This window comes from Acanthaster planci, linkage group LG08 (assembly GCF_054643075.1).
Source record: "Acanthaster planci isolate LZ-2023a linkage group LG08, COTS_SCS, whole genome shotgun sequence".
Classification (NCBI taxonomy): Eukaryota; Metazoa; Echinodermata; class Asteroidea; order Valvatida; family Acanthasteridae; genus Acanthaster; species Acanthaster planci.
The window spans coordinates 1291371-1307765 of NC_141784.1; the positions used below are offsets into that span (position 1 = coordinate 1291371).

General features: G+C 41.7%; 1 protein-coding gene across 1 annotated transcript in view; it reads right to left on the bottom strand.

Moving 5' to 3' along the window:
- The window catches only part of LOC110978077 (ras-related protein Rab-13-like), a 10877-nt gene extending 5940 nt beyond the window's left edge, over nucleotides 1-4937 (bottom strand). Inside the window, exons 1-4 of the mRNA XM_022232746.2 lie at nucleotides 4504-4937; nucleotides 1876-1936; nucleotides 686-746; nucleotides 302-379 (exon numbers count right to left, since the gene is read on the bottom strand). Coding sequence (XP_022088438.1) covers nucleotides 302-379; nucleotides 686-746; nucleotides 1876-1936; nucleotides 4504-4675 — 372 coding nt within the window. The 5' untranslated portion in view covers nucleotides 4676-4937. The remainder of the gene's footprint in view (nucleotides 1-301; nucleotides 380-685; nucleotides 747-1875; nucleotides 1937-4503) is intronic.
- Between the last annotated feature and the right edge of the window lie 11458 nt (nucleotides 4938-16395).

The window sequence follows — 16395 nt, forward strand, 5'->3', positions numbered from 1 at the left end:
ACCTATGGTTAAGTATGGTTCTTGATTGCACTTACCCGGAGTTTCAGCTATCAAATTTGAAGTACTAGCCCGAGTTTGAGCCAAATGAACATTCTGTGCATGTGCGTTCACTTTAGGCAGTGCTAAAGGAATTGTATCTGGCCGCCTGCTTAGCATTACAGCCAAAGTTTGTTAACATTTACCATTTTCCAACAACGGTGTGGTAGGGCCTAACTGGATTCCAGAAATATGGAATGACCCGGAGTAAACAATTGAGTTTTCTCAGGACTTTCTCTGCATAAAATTGACCAATTTTCCTCACCTGGGATATATTTTCCAACCAGCTTGTTATATGATTGAAGCTTGTTTCATTGGTGATGTCAAACAGCACAAGTATTCCCTGAAAAAATTCAGAAACTATTCTTACATTTTGATACAATCACATTACCGTGAAACTTATCCAACTGACCTTTATAGGATAACAGAAACCTTTAAACTTTCAATTTATTTCCAAAATGTATGCAAATTATGAAAAGTAAAAAATTAACAATATCCTGTAATATAAGAATATCTTATCATGTTTTTATGTACATTTGTACTAATACCATGAATACCTGAAAAAAAGAGTAAACAAGTGATCATATCAAGAACATAACTTTTCAAATATCTCAACAGCCTTGACAATTTGAAAGTCCAACATGCTTACCATAGCACCTCTGTAATATGCAGTGGTAAGTGTGCGATATCGCTCTTGTCCTGCAGTGTCCCTGAATGTAAAAAGAGCATGTGTTAACGATGATCAAAGGTTGTTATAACAAGACAAAAAAGACAGCACAAGGTTGAATTCCATCTTCTTTTCCTGTTAGTTTACATGCACTGCACATTTGCTGATGAATTATACAAGAGAACCTCCTCTTTACCTCCTAATTTGTCCAATCAGCAGCCATTTAGATGTATTAAAGTGGCCTTGTATTGATGACATTGCAGTAAATATGGCCGATGGTCAACATGCAGGCATGCTACCCAGACTGGCTTAGCCTATGAATGTGCAGTTTGACTTGAGTTGGATTGTTACAGCAGTTAACTTTTAGAGTCTTCAGAACTAAAGAAAAGCATATTTCCCACAGATGCAATTTCTCTGAAGGCTGTCTAAACCTCGTCACCTGATATGGTCAGCTGACAAGTATCGTCATCTGACTTTTATCAATTAATCAACAGCAGATTTTTGCTTCACAACTACTCAAAGGATGCATTCGCACGGTTACTCCTGTTAACACGAGTAGGATGCGTGCGCATTACACTCGGGTGCAGGAATATGCTCCCTCTCTGGCAAGAGTGTACTCTCGCTGACCCATGGGTCGTACTCCAGCCGTTTGAGCGCTCAGGAGTATATTTATGTAGCTTGCTCGAATGCACCCAAGTTGACTCATACTCTGTACTGTAGCTGGCATGCCAGACCAGTCACTCACAAAAATCAGGAGTTGTGTCGAAGCCAAGGGCTCCGTTCATGAGCTCCATTTTATTGTAAGCTACTCATTGGACCATCAGCACAGACCGGAAACGTGCATACTAGAATATCATCCAATCTGACTGTACACTAGGCAACAAGATTTCTATTAGTGGCTGTTGGAAAGTGTGAAAGAATTTAAAAAAACACATTTTGTTTTATTCCTCACCACTTAAAGTTTGGAGAAGATAAAATGGGTCATGCTCCTGCTCCTAAAGTTGATGGGGTGTATTATATATTGGCCCCGCCCACCCAGGGATTTACACCTATGAATAAGACATCATCGCCTTGAACCCTATCGGATTACAACTTGTGCAGTTCTTCCATGATCATGACACTAAGGGTCCACGTAAAACTGAATGAATGTGAATTTTAAAACACGATTTTACCATATTTGAAGCTGTATTTTGGTATCATCTAGGGTGACATTGCGCTGTTTGAAGTCCAGACCTGAGGGGAAACAGGTGTCAAGGTGCAAAAGCATTAACACAGAAGATTCCAATCCACTGACGTACATGTACATGTAGGGCCTGTATGTGGTTAAACAGGTGAAGCCTATTCACGAGTTCAAAGATGAAGGTAAACGTGCACACACACACACCCATACGGATTCAGATGGAGACATGCTTTATGATGTGTGTATGTACATGTACCTTCAGGTCTGGAATTGTAATCTAGTTTCTCAGTAACTCCCTAGTGGTTTGTAAAATATAACTAAGGGAATTACGTATATCATCAGTCATCGGTGAGATGCATGTACATATGTGCACACATTCTAAGATCATGCTCTTTGTTCATATGTCTACCAGCTTTCATCCCACCTTACTCCATGACATCGTGTGCATGTCTGTTTATGAATTACGGCTAGCAATTCCCTTCTAGCATTTATTGGAACATGTGACTTCAGATATGATGGTAGACTAGTACATGTACATGTCATTTTGACAAATTTGATATTAGAGCCCTAATCACCGGCATCAAGAGTATATCGTCAGGGCTCCAGTTACACAAACCACAATGTACATTGTAGATGATGAAATGGAAAACGGCTCTTCCATTTATAAGGTTCTGTATTTGAATCGTTCCACTATCACTGACTCTCAGTGTAACCATGGGGAAATGACCGAGGGTCTGGTAAAATTGTTGAGCGCGCTGTGCTGAACTGGAGTGAGAGTTGATCTGCCCAACAGGTTGATCTATGCAATTGGTCCATCTCTGCATGAATGGTAAACGGTACATCAGGATACCATGCATGTAAGTACACACCCAGTAAATAGGGTGCTGCACTCCTGTGTAATGATTTTTGACTGCTGGTTTGTCATTACTGGTACCCCAATTTTTACTTGAACATTACCGTCACCACGTACATGTATATTGTACTGAGCCCCCATTACTGTATTAGTGCTGATAATGACAACAAAGACTTATTGAACATTCAAAAACTCCCATACAGTGTAGGATTTTCCACACGTCCAAGGTGAACAAGTGTGACTTCACTGAGTGATCATTTCTTAAGAGGTACAGGTAATTTGATATTTATTTCGACTAAATCCATTTGGTTTGCAAACCACACTAATTACTTGTTTTATTCAGCCAAAATGACTGTCCTAATTCCCGTTTCTTATTGCGGTGCACTGACTGGTTAGAGTACGACTCTGAGGTTACCTACATGTAATACAAGTCTAACTTCTTAAAAAAGACTATAGTAATGGATCAATCGCCAATGACTAATGAACGTGGTATAGAAGTTTTTTGTGGGATATAACATGACCGGCAATGGCATTTCAGGAAGCATACTGTGTCAGTTGAGGTGCATGCTTTTTCGAATTTGTGTATTTCTATTGGCAGTTTCATGTACATGTACACCCAAGTGTGTATTTGCCTGCAACTGGGGACCCCCTATTGTTCCTCTTTTGTTTGTACTTTAACTTTTTTAGAAGACCACCCATATGTTTTGTACACAATTGTCAATCGGGGACCCTCCGTCAATCAGGGACCTTATTGTCCGCTATTGTTCAGGGTCCCCAGTTGAATGCAGAAACAAACTCGCGTACACCCGAATGTTGAGAGACTTTGAAGGCGTGTGCATTTCCTGGAACATCTGTGTCAATTGGACAATGACCTCCAAATATCACTTGTCTGAAAATCCTCTACAGGCCCACAGCGAATTAGGGCTGTGCCAAATATCCGAATATTTGATCCATTATAAAATACTGAAAATCATTTTCCGAATTTGAATATTCAAAGGCAAAATTCATGAAAAGGAGAGAAGAATTTTATTTTGTTTTAAATGAGAAAAGTTGCACTATAGAGGCTTGTTTCAAGCAGATTCAACTGAAAAGCGACAGAAATCTTACGATTCAAAAAGTAAATTATTCATTTAACAATGTACATGTACTAAAAGGAATAGAAATTTTCAACAGGGCAAAAAGTAGTGTTCGTCTCTTAAATTTGGCTAAATCCTGGCCGGAGATGGATACTACTAGTGCTCCTAGACATGAGAACATAGTGATTAATGCACCTATACAATTGTGTGTGTTATTGCAACTGATTTTGTATGTATGGTTTGTTTATTAACGATTTGCCATTCGGTATGAATGCATATTTGGATATTCAATTGAATCGAAGGTCGAATATTCAAATAGTAAATTATTCAAATTAACTCAGACCTACAGCAAATTGAACAAAATGCGCACTCATAACCACTAATTTTTATTGTGGTGACCTAATTCAACCCTTTTAATTGAAAGTAATGCCCCTTACAAGTAAAATTTAGCAGCGAAAATATCTGAATCCTTAGAGTTCTAGTTAGACCAGTCTTCTCTGAGGGGACTGACCTGGTTTGTCATGTTGGTAAGAATAATAAAAATGGTGGGGTATACTGCATGCATGAAAGGCTTCCACAGAATTTTTCTAAAATCATGAAGTTCCTACACATGTACATGTAACTGCAAACATAGATGCTGCTATTCACAGCAGCATACAACATGTAAAAACAACATGTACATGTATCTTACCCACGGTAGGCACTGGTGCGTGCGTAGAACTAGAACCTACGAATGCGTTTTCACAAAATCGACAGGTTAAACAGGTTTTACCAACACTGCTGTCCCCTAAGACCAAAATCTTGAATGTCAGATCAGCTTGCATGTCCTCATCCAGACATTCGGATCCATTCTTGTTCGCCATAATCTCATTGTTCGGCAACGACAATTGGCAGGCAGGATCGCTTTTGTTTACCTCCCGCTCGACAGCTGGGATATCCCGGGAGCAAGATAAGCCGTACCGTATAGCCACAATCACGAGGGCATTGTATTCTCATAAGCCTGACAACAACTCAGAGGACAACTCGCCCCAGCAACTGACCCTCATACGTGTCTTCTAGGCATGGACGGTCAGACTCGGGGCGAAAGCAGCACTAGGGAAATTATTCAACGCAGTGTCTTGTTCAGGATGCAAACAAAAGGCCTTGTCCAAATGACATGGCTGCGGCAATTCTACGGAAGCATATTGCTGCCAACGCAAAAAATTATTTTATCTCGTTTAAAAGGACAAAGTCATCTCGTTTAAATGTCGTTTTAACGAGATAACAATGTCATTTAAACGAGATAACTATGTCGTTTAAACGTAACAATAAGTCGCTTTAACGCTTTGGCAGCAATACGCTTCCGTATTGTTCAGACAAGCCTTATAATCGGGTTTCAGACCATCCACTGCATAAGCAAGGTAATTCTTCAGGAGGCGCGCGATAGCAACTTTCAGCTTAGTTGACGTCACAAAAAAAATTACAGCCAAATTTCGCTGAGTTGAAAATGTGTTCAAGTTTTGCGAATTTGCACGGTCCGAATATTTGATCTGACGTTACAAATTTGCGTTTAACGGTTCATTTTCGGGGTGTCGCCCTATGGCTTCATCCCCGTCAGTCTTTGCACGCTTTTGAACCTTATCAATTTGCAATGGTATTGCCAGGATTCTTTCTGGGAGGAGGGGAGTGGCGTATCAAGTGGGAGGGGATTCCCCCCCCTCCATGGATTTTTTTCTACAAATAATACTTTATAGGTAAGTCGGAAAGATGGTAATCGGTATCTTTATTTATCAAATATTAGGACTAAACCCTCAGAAAACACTCCAAATTGAGCAAAGATGTCGGGACCGTTAGTAAAGATTTGATACCCCCCCCCCAAAAAAAATCATGTTGAATGAGCCCGAAGCCGCATTCGCGTTAGTGCCCCCGACACCAAAGCTGGATACACCGCTTGAGGAGGGCAAATCAGTTTTTAATAAAATCCACCTTTCCCGATTTTCGGGTCCCAAATTTAAAGATGAGCTCTTGGATGCACCGTAATGAGAACGAAAACTGTTAGGTCAGGGCTTGGTCTCATTAGAAGCATATTACAATAGTACATAATCGGAGCCATGGGGTATTACAGGAAAAATGAAAACCCCACAGAGACTCATAACGATTATCACTAATTGGCATCAATACCCTAAAAGCTGTGTTTAGAGCTTGACACGACTCTTCTTCTTGTATCACTCTGTGACCACGTCTGGAAAAATACGTGTCCAATTTCTTTATTCAATCCAATCACTTGAACGATTTCAATCTTATACATAGATTTCAAATTTCACATTTATACATAGATTTATAAACGATTACCTCCTTGTTTTAACTCTTTAGGTTAATCTTTGATCGTCATTAAACCGAAGTAGGAGTAAGAAACATTTCTATGTCTTTGTAACTACAGCACGACGTTAAAAAAATAAAAAGCTTTATTCAACGTTGCACATTATACTGAAACAGCTTAGATAACCCCTTTAGGCAAAGAAAAAAGGAAAAGAGAAAAAAGAACAAAGACTTCGGTTTCTGGTCACGGGCTTGGTCCAAAAGTGGTGCGGTGACGCGGTTTTTTCCCCCCTCTTTTTTTCCTCTTAGAAGTGACGTACATGCACATATACTTTAGAGCGCATATCGTTGTTACTCTGAGAAGAGTGAATTAAAATATGACGAGAAGCGATGGTTTCAGTCATCTCACTCAAACAAGAGGCTTCAATTCATGGCAAGATTGAGCTTGTTAAAATATAGTAGCACAACCATGGAAAAATTCAAATGTGAAAAATAAATGTTCAGCTCCAGTTTCCAGTTTTAAATGAAATTGAGGTGACATTCTTTGTACATAGTTTTCTGCTTAAGCTTAGAGGAAACAAGTGGCACGTCAAATAGCCTATGAAAAAATAAATCAAAACAGTTCAGCTTCAGAGTCAAAATGAAAATAAAATTCTCATGAGGTAAAGGATGTACGGTGCACATTGTTTTCTGTTTTGGCTTATATGAAGTTGCATATAAAATATTGGTGAAAAAATTCAGCTCAGAAAATAAATCTCTTCTCACTCTATAATCTGCCTTTGTTCTTAGCAAGTGACGATGTATGAGTTGTTACATGACTGTATTGTCATAACGCGATGCCCATCGCCACTGCATGCACTGCATCACTATGTACCGCCACATGTCTCACCGACACTGAAATCGACTGGCCCCTCACGGTTTGTTGCTTAAAAGCGTTTTCAATTTGTGTACATAAGCATGACGTAAGACCACTTCGTTTGTCTGGTTACAGACGTGGGCCCGGATCCGAATCAATTGGCTACGGCCGGAATTTCACCGAGTATTTGGCAGCATCCACAGCCAGTTCCCATAGAATCATGCATAATATCAAGCCACAGCCAACTGATTCGGGCACGGCCTTCGTGTGAAGATACACGAATGACGTTATCTGTTAAGAGTGCCCGAATGAAATGTATGGAGGCCTGGGGGATTCCTTCACGGTACATATTACTCAACCCCACCCATTGAAAACACGTTAAAATTACGCACTAGAGGAATTCCTGCCAATCAAGTAAGTTTGGCGGCTTTTTTGGAAATGCAAAATAAAATAAATTCTTTATTTTGCCCGCACATGTCTACGGCAACGCGCGCGGTGACCAGAAACCGGAGACTTTTTTTCGCCTTATGGACGAACCCCAATTTTTCACCACCGAGTGACAGCTCATTCTTTTGCTTTAGTTTGATGCACCGTAACTGCAGGTGAATGAAACATGCCCCCCCCAAAAAAAATCTTGATTGAACTCATTCTAGGTGAGTGAACTCATCCATCCCAGGTGCCCCCATAGTTACACCTCAGTTACGAGGCTAATGCAGTAGGTTCTAATGTAATTAGTATCGATGTCTCAGGAAACTATGCTTTAGAACTCGAGTCTGGACTCAGGCCCCTCCACACACTTTTTCGTGGTGAATTTTTTGAACTTGCCAACAACCAAGCCAATATCACTTCAAAAGGGAGAACAATAAAAGTAGCCATAAGTGTGGCATTTTGATGTATAATTCTCCTTGAATGTAATACATATTACAGATGTACATCTGTATCATGAGCATCACCCGCACATATTGTCATATGATGTCAGCCCCCCCCCTTCAAATTCCATGGTTGGGAAAGTCAACCGCCCCATAATTAACCATCCTCCACATCACCCCACATGTCCGGCACAAATTTACACCACTGACGGGAAGGCAGGGTGTGCTTAGCAAAGATTATCCATACAAATACGATATCAGAACCCTTCTTGTTGATGTTTTGAGAAATCACCGACGAACAATGCAAGCAACGCCGATACGCGTGAATCCACGGGCTCCGTTAAGAAGTTTTTGGAAGGAAGCATGGTTGGTGCATTAGTTTTCAAGGACCAGTGTAGGTCGAGTTCTGTCTATTAATAAATTCACCACAACGGAATTGGAGAAGCTTTTTGGGGAGGGGGCACGCCCCCTTTAAAGATCTTGGATCATACTATCAATCCTCCCCCGAGTCTGAAAACGCAGAAGTGTTTATCAGATTTCAGATATGTTGACAGACTAATGAGAGTAAATACGCCAATTTCCAAAGAAAAAAACAACTCTTAACAAGTCCCTTTGGAGCCAATTTAAGTTATTAATGACTTATAGACATTGCTAACGCATAATTGCTGCACTTTGCTGATATTCGACTGACAGTGTGTTGGCTCATGTTTTATTGCTCGTGATTTAACTGGTTTCTGACGTCGCAACATTTGCAAACTTAAGTCTGTAATTCTCTTGTTAGTTTTACCAGTGGTGGGAGGGCCTCATATTTTCTTGTTTGTTTTGTGTCATCTGTTATATCTGTTTTATACGAGCAGTTGTATTCTTAGTATAAAAGCGATCCCGGCAGCCCCTCCAAACGCACTTAATCGTCGTTCCCCTATCCCGGGGCCTGTAGTTATCTGTTGGTGAAACGAATTGACAACTAATGTAACTGGTTACCATGGAACTGCACGTTACGTGGATGATGCTGACTTTTTTTCTGGTATCTTGGAGATGCAGTGCAGAAGCCCGGATATCACAAGCAGGTAAGATGGAAGAGGGGCTATGTTTATACACACAGCTTTAAATTGTACAGGAACTTCTTCAGTTTTTTTCTTATGCCTTCAATACGTTTGGGGTGCTTTAAATTATGTCAACAAAATGATAGAGCAAAAACACGTATTAGTAAGTTGAAAATTATTTGGTCAATAATGATGACTGAAATCTACTTCAAATAGATTTGGAGGCCGAGCACGGTATTTCTTTTATCGTTTTGCTGTTGCACAAACTTGGATTTTCTGGGATTCGTTGAGGTGTTGAGCGGTTCACCATGACCCCGCCCCACCCATTGCATCCAGCTCCTCAGGGACAATAATCAACTTGGGGTGGTAATATTTGTTGTTTACGGAAGCCCCGTAGTGCCATCAAGCATTTATTTTCAAAGAGTGAATTGAAGTAGATGTGTTGCTCGAAGTTTGTTTTTGTATCTTTTTTTCACTGTTAAGCTCAGTGTCCGTAATACTTCAGCTTGTCACCACTTTTAGTCAAAAATGAGATCTGAAGTCCTTAAATTCTGTTGTCCTATCGACGATTACCAAGGAGTCACATCAAGTTAGCAGGACATCCCCCGCATCCACACAAGCAGGAACGCACGAACCCAGACAATTCTGGCCGAAAAATATTCTATTAGCGTGTCTTGAAGGCATGGCACTTTACGCGGAAAGTTTTGGCCTTTGAAATTGAGACGCCATGTTTGAATTCAATTCTAGGCTGAGTGCAGTCTGAACTAACATGAATAATTCATAACTCAAACGAAGCTGTTGATTGGCTCCCCCGGAAAGTTGGGGGGGTGGAAAACGTAAGCATAGTCGAACAATAATATGCAAGACTACAACAGCGAAGTAATCCAGATGTTGCCTTAAGAAAACATTATATTAAGGACGCAAGACGTAAGTTGAAAGGCCTAGTTTAAAATTGCAGTGAGTTCGATTGAATAGTTTTTGACTTGCGTTGGTAACAAGTCATAATGTGCAAGTCCAGGTCATTTTTTGCAAGTCCAAGTCAAGTAGCAAGGCAAAAACCGATAGCTAGAAGTCAAGTCACGAGTCACAAAAATAGCGACTCAGTCCATGTCAAGTGAGTCGAGTCTACAACTCTGAGGAGCAAAGGTTTTGATTCTCAAGGCCGAGACTTTGACCCGCAAGCCTGAAGACCAAGGTCAAGGCTTAATCCACAAGGTCAAGGCCCTTAGTGTAAAGTTACCACTACATCTGTACAACATGTCACATCACGACGAATCATGACTTAAGTATCATCGAATTGGCAGATATTTTCAATGCCAGCCTACTCGTTATTTTATTACTGTGACCGTGATATAAAATCCCGTGATATGTGAAAATTACACAAGATCTGCATGACGTGTTCAAGATAAGATCACAACGTGGAATTAAGTTATTCTAATTAGCATAACATCAGATTTCAATGGGGAATGCCAGGCCTTCACGAGGCACGAGCGCGATCTACAATACAGTGCGACTGAGAGAGAGAGAGGCCATTTTCCAAATTAACAGTCGACAATAACATGGCCGACTCACTGCAATTTGCTGAAACTGCTGCGGTGGGACCACTATTATATCGAGATCCAGACATGTGTGAAGAAACAGATCCTACTTTTTTTTTTCTTGTCACGGTTTTATAGGAAGTCACGAAAAACTTGTAAGATTTTGGAAAACCTCAAAAGCAGCAAGGAGACTTATATTGCCCGAGACAATGGGAAATCTTGCAAGATTAATATTTATCATTTTTCCATACACCGGATTGAATGCCTTTTTCAACAGAGAAAAGTTGTCCAAACATTAAATAGGACTACAGAATTTATCTGATATTCATATTTTCAGTTCAGCCCTTCTTTTATCCTAGATAACGACGACTATCCGGTTCGGCTCGTGGGAGGAGCCTCAGAGATGGAGGGGCGGGTTGAGATTCTCTTCAACGGTAGATGGGGAACTGTGTGTGACAGAGGCTGGGGTCCTGCTGATGCCAGTGTCGTCTGCAGACAACTGGGTTTCTACGGGCACAACACTTCTTTTGGCAGAACTTACTTTGGCGTGGGGTGGGGACCCAAGTTGATGATCGACGTTGGTTGCCATGGAAGTGAGAACTATTTGACCGACTGCCCTTTTACTGGCTGGGGCGCCTCTTGTCCTTCTTACGAAAGTGCCGGCGTTGCGTGTCAGTCAGGTAATTACTTTAATACAATTTCCCCAAAGTATATACACTTGACAACTTGATACATACATAAATTCCTAGCGCACCTTTGAGGAAGAATACCTACTCAATCGTGAGCTGTTTTTTTTCTTTTCACTTTTACATTTCTTGAGACTTTTCAAAAACGATCTATGCATATTTTCTTTTGTTTTCGTAAGACTGGCTGAAAGCTTTTGACATGATTATCCCCTGGAACGTTAACAGGTGAAAGCTGCGAGATGCTAATTGGTTCAAATATCAATGTATTTAATTTATTTCAACATTTGGGGGATGTTGCTGGCACATTTTAGCGGAAGTCGATTTGTCTTCGAAGATGTACACGCATTTATAAACAATGAGCAACTTTTTATACAATTCAAAAACCTATCAGTTGAATAGTCGTTTTCCGTTAAGACGTCTGCCTTTATTGCTTTCACCATGTTTATTGTACTTTTAGTCAATTATAACAAGGAAACTGTTTTCTTTGCCGGACATTTTTATCTTAATAGATCCTGATTATCCGATTAGACTTATAGGAGGAATTTCAGAGATGGAGGGAACTGTTGAAATATTCCTGATGGGTGAGTGGGGAAATCTCTGCAGCGCTGGATGGAAAGATTCTGCTACCAGTGTGGTTTGTAGGCAGCTTGGTTTCTACGGGCACAATGCATCGTGTGGAGTCCCACATTCCGCGGAAAGCCGATCAGTAGTATTCACAAATGATATAAACTGCAGAGGTCATGAAAACAGCTTAGCTGACTGTGCAAGGAGTGGATGGGGTACAGTGCGTTGCGGCAGTGAGAATACTGTCAAAGTTTTTTGCCAAATAGGTAAGAAAAATAGTTGATTGGAAGCCCAGATTTGTGATTGATTCCATCACGCAACAATGCATGTCTGAAAAATGCTAGCTTGCAGTACTCCATAAAAGAAAATCAGGTCAGGTTCAACTCTAAGGACATAAACTATGCACTGTTGTCAGAGGACTACATCAACACTTTTCACTGGTCTTAATTATTTTGGTGTTATTTGGTGTTACTTTAAAAATTGTGTTGCGTCGTCCCGTCGTCGTGGCGTCGCCTCCTCTCTCATTAATTTTATACTGTGTTTAATGCATTTCGTCGTGCAGCAGAGGTGTTGCATCGTGCATTCGTGGCGTCGCGTCGTGCCGTCGCGTTGTTTCTTGATGCCGTTGCGTCGTGCCGTCGTGTCGTGCTGTCGCGTCCTGATACATGTCTTGCAGTTGCGTCGTGTCGTCGTACCGTCCCGTCGTGCTGTCGCGTCGTGTCGTCGTTCGTCGTATCGTGCCTTTACGTGCCGTTTCTAATTAAAAATGGCTTGTGATTGCTAAGGCCAATAGAGGGCGTATGTCACAAGTCCTGGAAAAAAATGATGTGCGTGCATAGGGTTGCACTGCACCAAATTCTTGCCCATAGAAAACAGTGCAAAATCAGACCAGAATAGCGCCGCGGTTGACTCTCGGGAAGGGGTTGTCCTCCGTTTTTTTTCACTGGAAATTCAAATTATGGCCAGAGGATCACTTTTCGTTTCAATTTTAGGGGGGTTAGCCACGAATTTGTTTTCATTTTTTCCACCAAAGATACCTTTCAAACAGTAGTAAATCTATGCGCACAGCTCTGAGCCGCCGGCCTGTATCCAAAACAGACCCGCAATTTGGCTTTTTGTGAAAGAAAAACCCAAACTAGCAGTCCCAAATTCGAGATTTATAGTAATATTTCTATGATCCCTCCTGATTATGGCATGTCTTATTGCAAAAACCCCGTGGGATCAAAATATTAATGAGCTCGCGCGCAGAAATACAACGATTTGGTGGAATGCACCCATACATCCTTAGGTCCGATTCAAAACTACATGAGTATTAGTGATCTGCACGGCACTCGACTAAAATCAAAACTATGGACAAATTCACCCCTCGGTTTTGGGAATTTACACAAAGTTGAAGAATTCGAGCCATAAAATTCTATGAAGCCATTTTTCGATGGAAAAAATCCTCTATTTACGTAATCTGGCCCAAAGGGATTCCAAACAATGCGGTTGCAAAACTTGACAAGAAGAGATAACAGTACCGTAGAGCAAACAAGTGACCATATTTGGAAGCACATGAAAACAAATCTGGTTCGTGACTTCGTCAAAGGTGAACACGCTCTAACTCTATGTGCAGTGCACGTGCGTTGTGGGCGTGGTTTAAACTAAAGTGACGTCACTCTTACGAACCAGATTGTTTGCCCATGCTTTTCAAAATCACGGTTACGTGTGCAAGACTGGCGGTCTAGCCGTGGCTCTAGCTGTTTGTCTTGTAGAGACGACGTGAGATCTCTCGCCACAACAAACTGTGTGTGTTCAATTTTCCAGTCCGTGCTACTGTACGGAGCCGAGACGTGCCTGCTAGCCTGAGTTCGCTCTCTGCTTGTTTTCGTATGTTCACGAACTGATCGATTTGTTGTTTGTGGGTCAGCCGCTCGAACGCCGGGGCTGGTAGCTAGTGGGCAAGCAACATGCAACATGGCGGCAGCCTGATGCGTTATTCGAGAGTTAATGTTTGGATGGGCTGAATTCTTTTCTTCTTAAACAGGAACATTCATTTCTGTGTTATGGAAATACTTAATGTTAATTTTGCAAAACTTCCCATTGTCTGTGGCTTTGGAAGCCATCTCTACTTTTTGCAGCTGTTCAAAATCAAAATCTCACGAGGTTTTTATGTGTGTTCCTGTAAAACCCTGACGAGGAGAGGGTGTGTGATCTTGTGTCGAGAACACTGTTCTTGAGTCGTGTTTCCACCGTTCGAGCGCGAGAAAAAGAAACCCGGGTCCATGTCAAGAACAGGCCGCCCGAACTCGAACTAAAGACTCTATGGACCCGTGTGCACTGTTTGAGTGCACCATCGAGGGGGTGCGTTGGCAAGACCATGTCTCCAACGATGAACTACGCCTCAGAACTGGCCAGATCAACATGCTCGGTGTCCTCGCCCAGCTCAGTGAGGTGGCTCGGCCACATTCTTCGTCGTCCTGCCGACCCAACTTTGTCCGGCTGGAACGGTGTCCTCGCGGTCGCTCCCACATCCGGTGGAAGGAGGTCGTCCATGCAGCAAGACCTCCAGCAGATCGCTCTCCAGCTTGAGGACGCCCTGGCACTGATTCCCTACCGTGCAAGGTGGAGGCAATCAGCGGATCAACTTGGCTCAACGCCGTCATGGCATGAGATTAAGTAGTAGTACACTGTAAAAAGTCGGGTGTTAAAATCATCACTTTTGGGTGTTATCAGATGACCACACCATAGGGTGTTACTTTAATTAATTTAACACTGATGATGTTACTTTGCACACCTATAAGTGTTACAGTGCACTAGAAGGTGTTACAAGCAACACCAAATAACACAAAAATTTTAACACCAGTGAAAAGTATACTATTGGTGTAGTCTTCTGATAACACAGCGGTTGTTAAATTTAACACCCCGGTTTTTGTAGTGTAGTAGTAGTGGTAGAGGTAGTATACACACTTCACGGAAATTATGCTCAATTTTCCATTTGTTATTTTCATCTAGTATAAACAATGACAGTTTACTTTCTTTAACCTGAACAGAGGAAGACGATTTCCTTCCCGTTCGACTAATCGGTGGAATAACCAACAGTCAGGGCATTCTGGAGGTGTACTTTGATGGTCAGTGGTCTGGTGTCCTTTCAGAGGTTTGGGATGACGCTGACACCAGCGTGGCATGCAGACAACTAGGCTTCAGTGGACTCAACAGAACCGTATATTCTGATCTCTTTGATGCGGACGACCATAGATTTCCGACAATTAATAATGTTATCTTCAGCTGCACTGGGAAAGAACAAAGATTGGCCGACTGTACGGGTTCCACCGTCTTCAACTCTGCTCCCTTCGCACATCTTTCCGCAGCGGTAGGCATTGTCTGTCAGGCAGGTAAGACTTGTTTGGGTTTAAACTTTCCAATCATTACCAATCAACAGCATGCTTATCTCCAACCTATTACTGTAGTTTCGATAAAGTCCTTCACCGCATAGCTGAGTATCCACTGTATGGTTAAACTATCCACCCCGAGCAGAAGCACCCCCTCAGCGGTTGAAAAGAGTCATGTTGATCGGGAATATTCATTTTGGTGGTATTGATGAGACTGCAATACTGCATAGTCGTTCCTGAACCAATGATGCGCAGTTACTTCCAACGAAGCCTCTGTTACAAAGAAAACCGCACCCTCTCTTCCTTCAACTCGGTGAACATAATGCTTTTTGGATACGGCGATTTACAGTAGTGATCCCCAAGAGTTTACAACGCGTTGGCCAAACACAATGCGCAAAATCTGTTGACCCAATTCGCGTTTGAAAAGGGTCACAGATTTTGCGCGTTATGATGGCCAACGCGTTGCAAACTCTTGGAGACACACTTTTGTGAATCGCTCATATAATTACTTTCATGAGCCCATATCCCTTTCCCGTCCAGAACAATTGGTCGTGGCAGATATTCACTTCACCTCTCACCTCATCTCTTCTATGATATTCGTTTTATTTCAGTGGATGACCATCCAGTTCGACTTGTTGATGGTGCTTCTAGTAAAGCAGGCAGGGTCGAGATATATCTAGACGGACACTGGGCTGCGGTTTGTGCGAGGAAAAGCTGGGATAGGGCCGCAGCAAGCGTTGTCTGTCGACAGCTTGGATACTCTGGACCATCCATCGCGTACAAAAATGCTACTAGACAAGCAAATGGGTGTGCCATGGACGATGTCCAGTGTTCTGGGTTGGAGAGAAACTTATCAGAATGCACATTCCCTGGTTGGGGAATGATTCAGATTCGTCCTCTACGTGCTGCATTCGTTAAATGTGAAGAGGGTAAGAGACCAACAAAAACACACAGTATTGCTTGCAACACACTGAAGGGTCGTTTTCTGATTCTCACTTCAGCGGAGGAAAAATATTTTCGAGCTGATTCAAATGATGTAAAATTTGAAAGAAAGCGTTTACCAATCAGTGATATTAAGAAACCCAAGACATTGATACCCTGCCATGTGTATATTTCTAAAGTCTGCGAAATGTGAGGTTGGGAGATGAAAACTAATGTAATGTTTGTGTATCTTTGGCAAGAAGAAATTTCGAGCAGGCAAGAGATGAGCAGTACATTAATATAGGCATACATGTGGTACACCAGGCGGGTAAGTTAGTTAAAAAAACACTGTTTGGTGCATTCCTTCAACTACCTGTAACATTTTTTACATTAATTATGAAGTGTTTTGCCTTGTGGTTTATATGTCAAGATGTTGA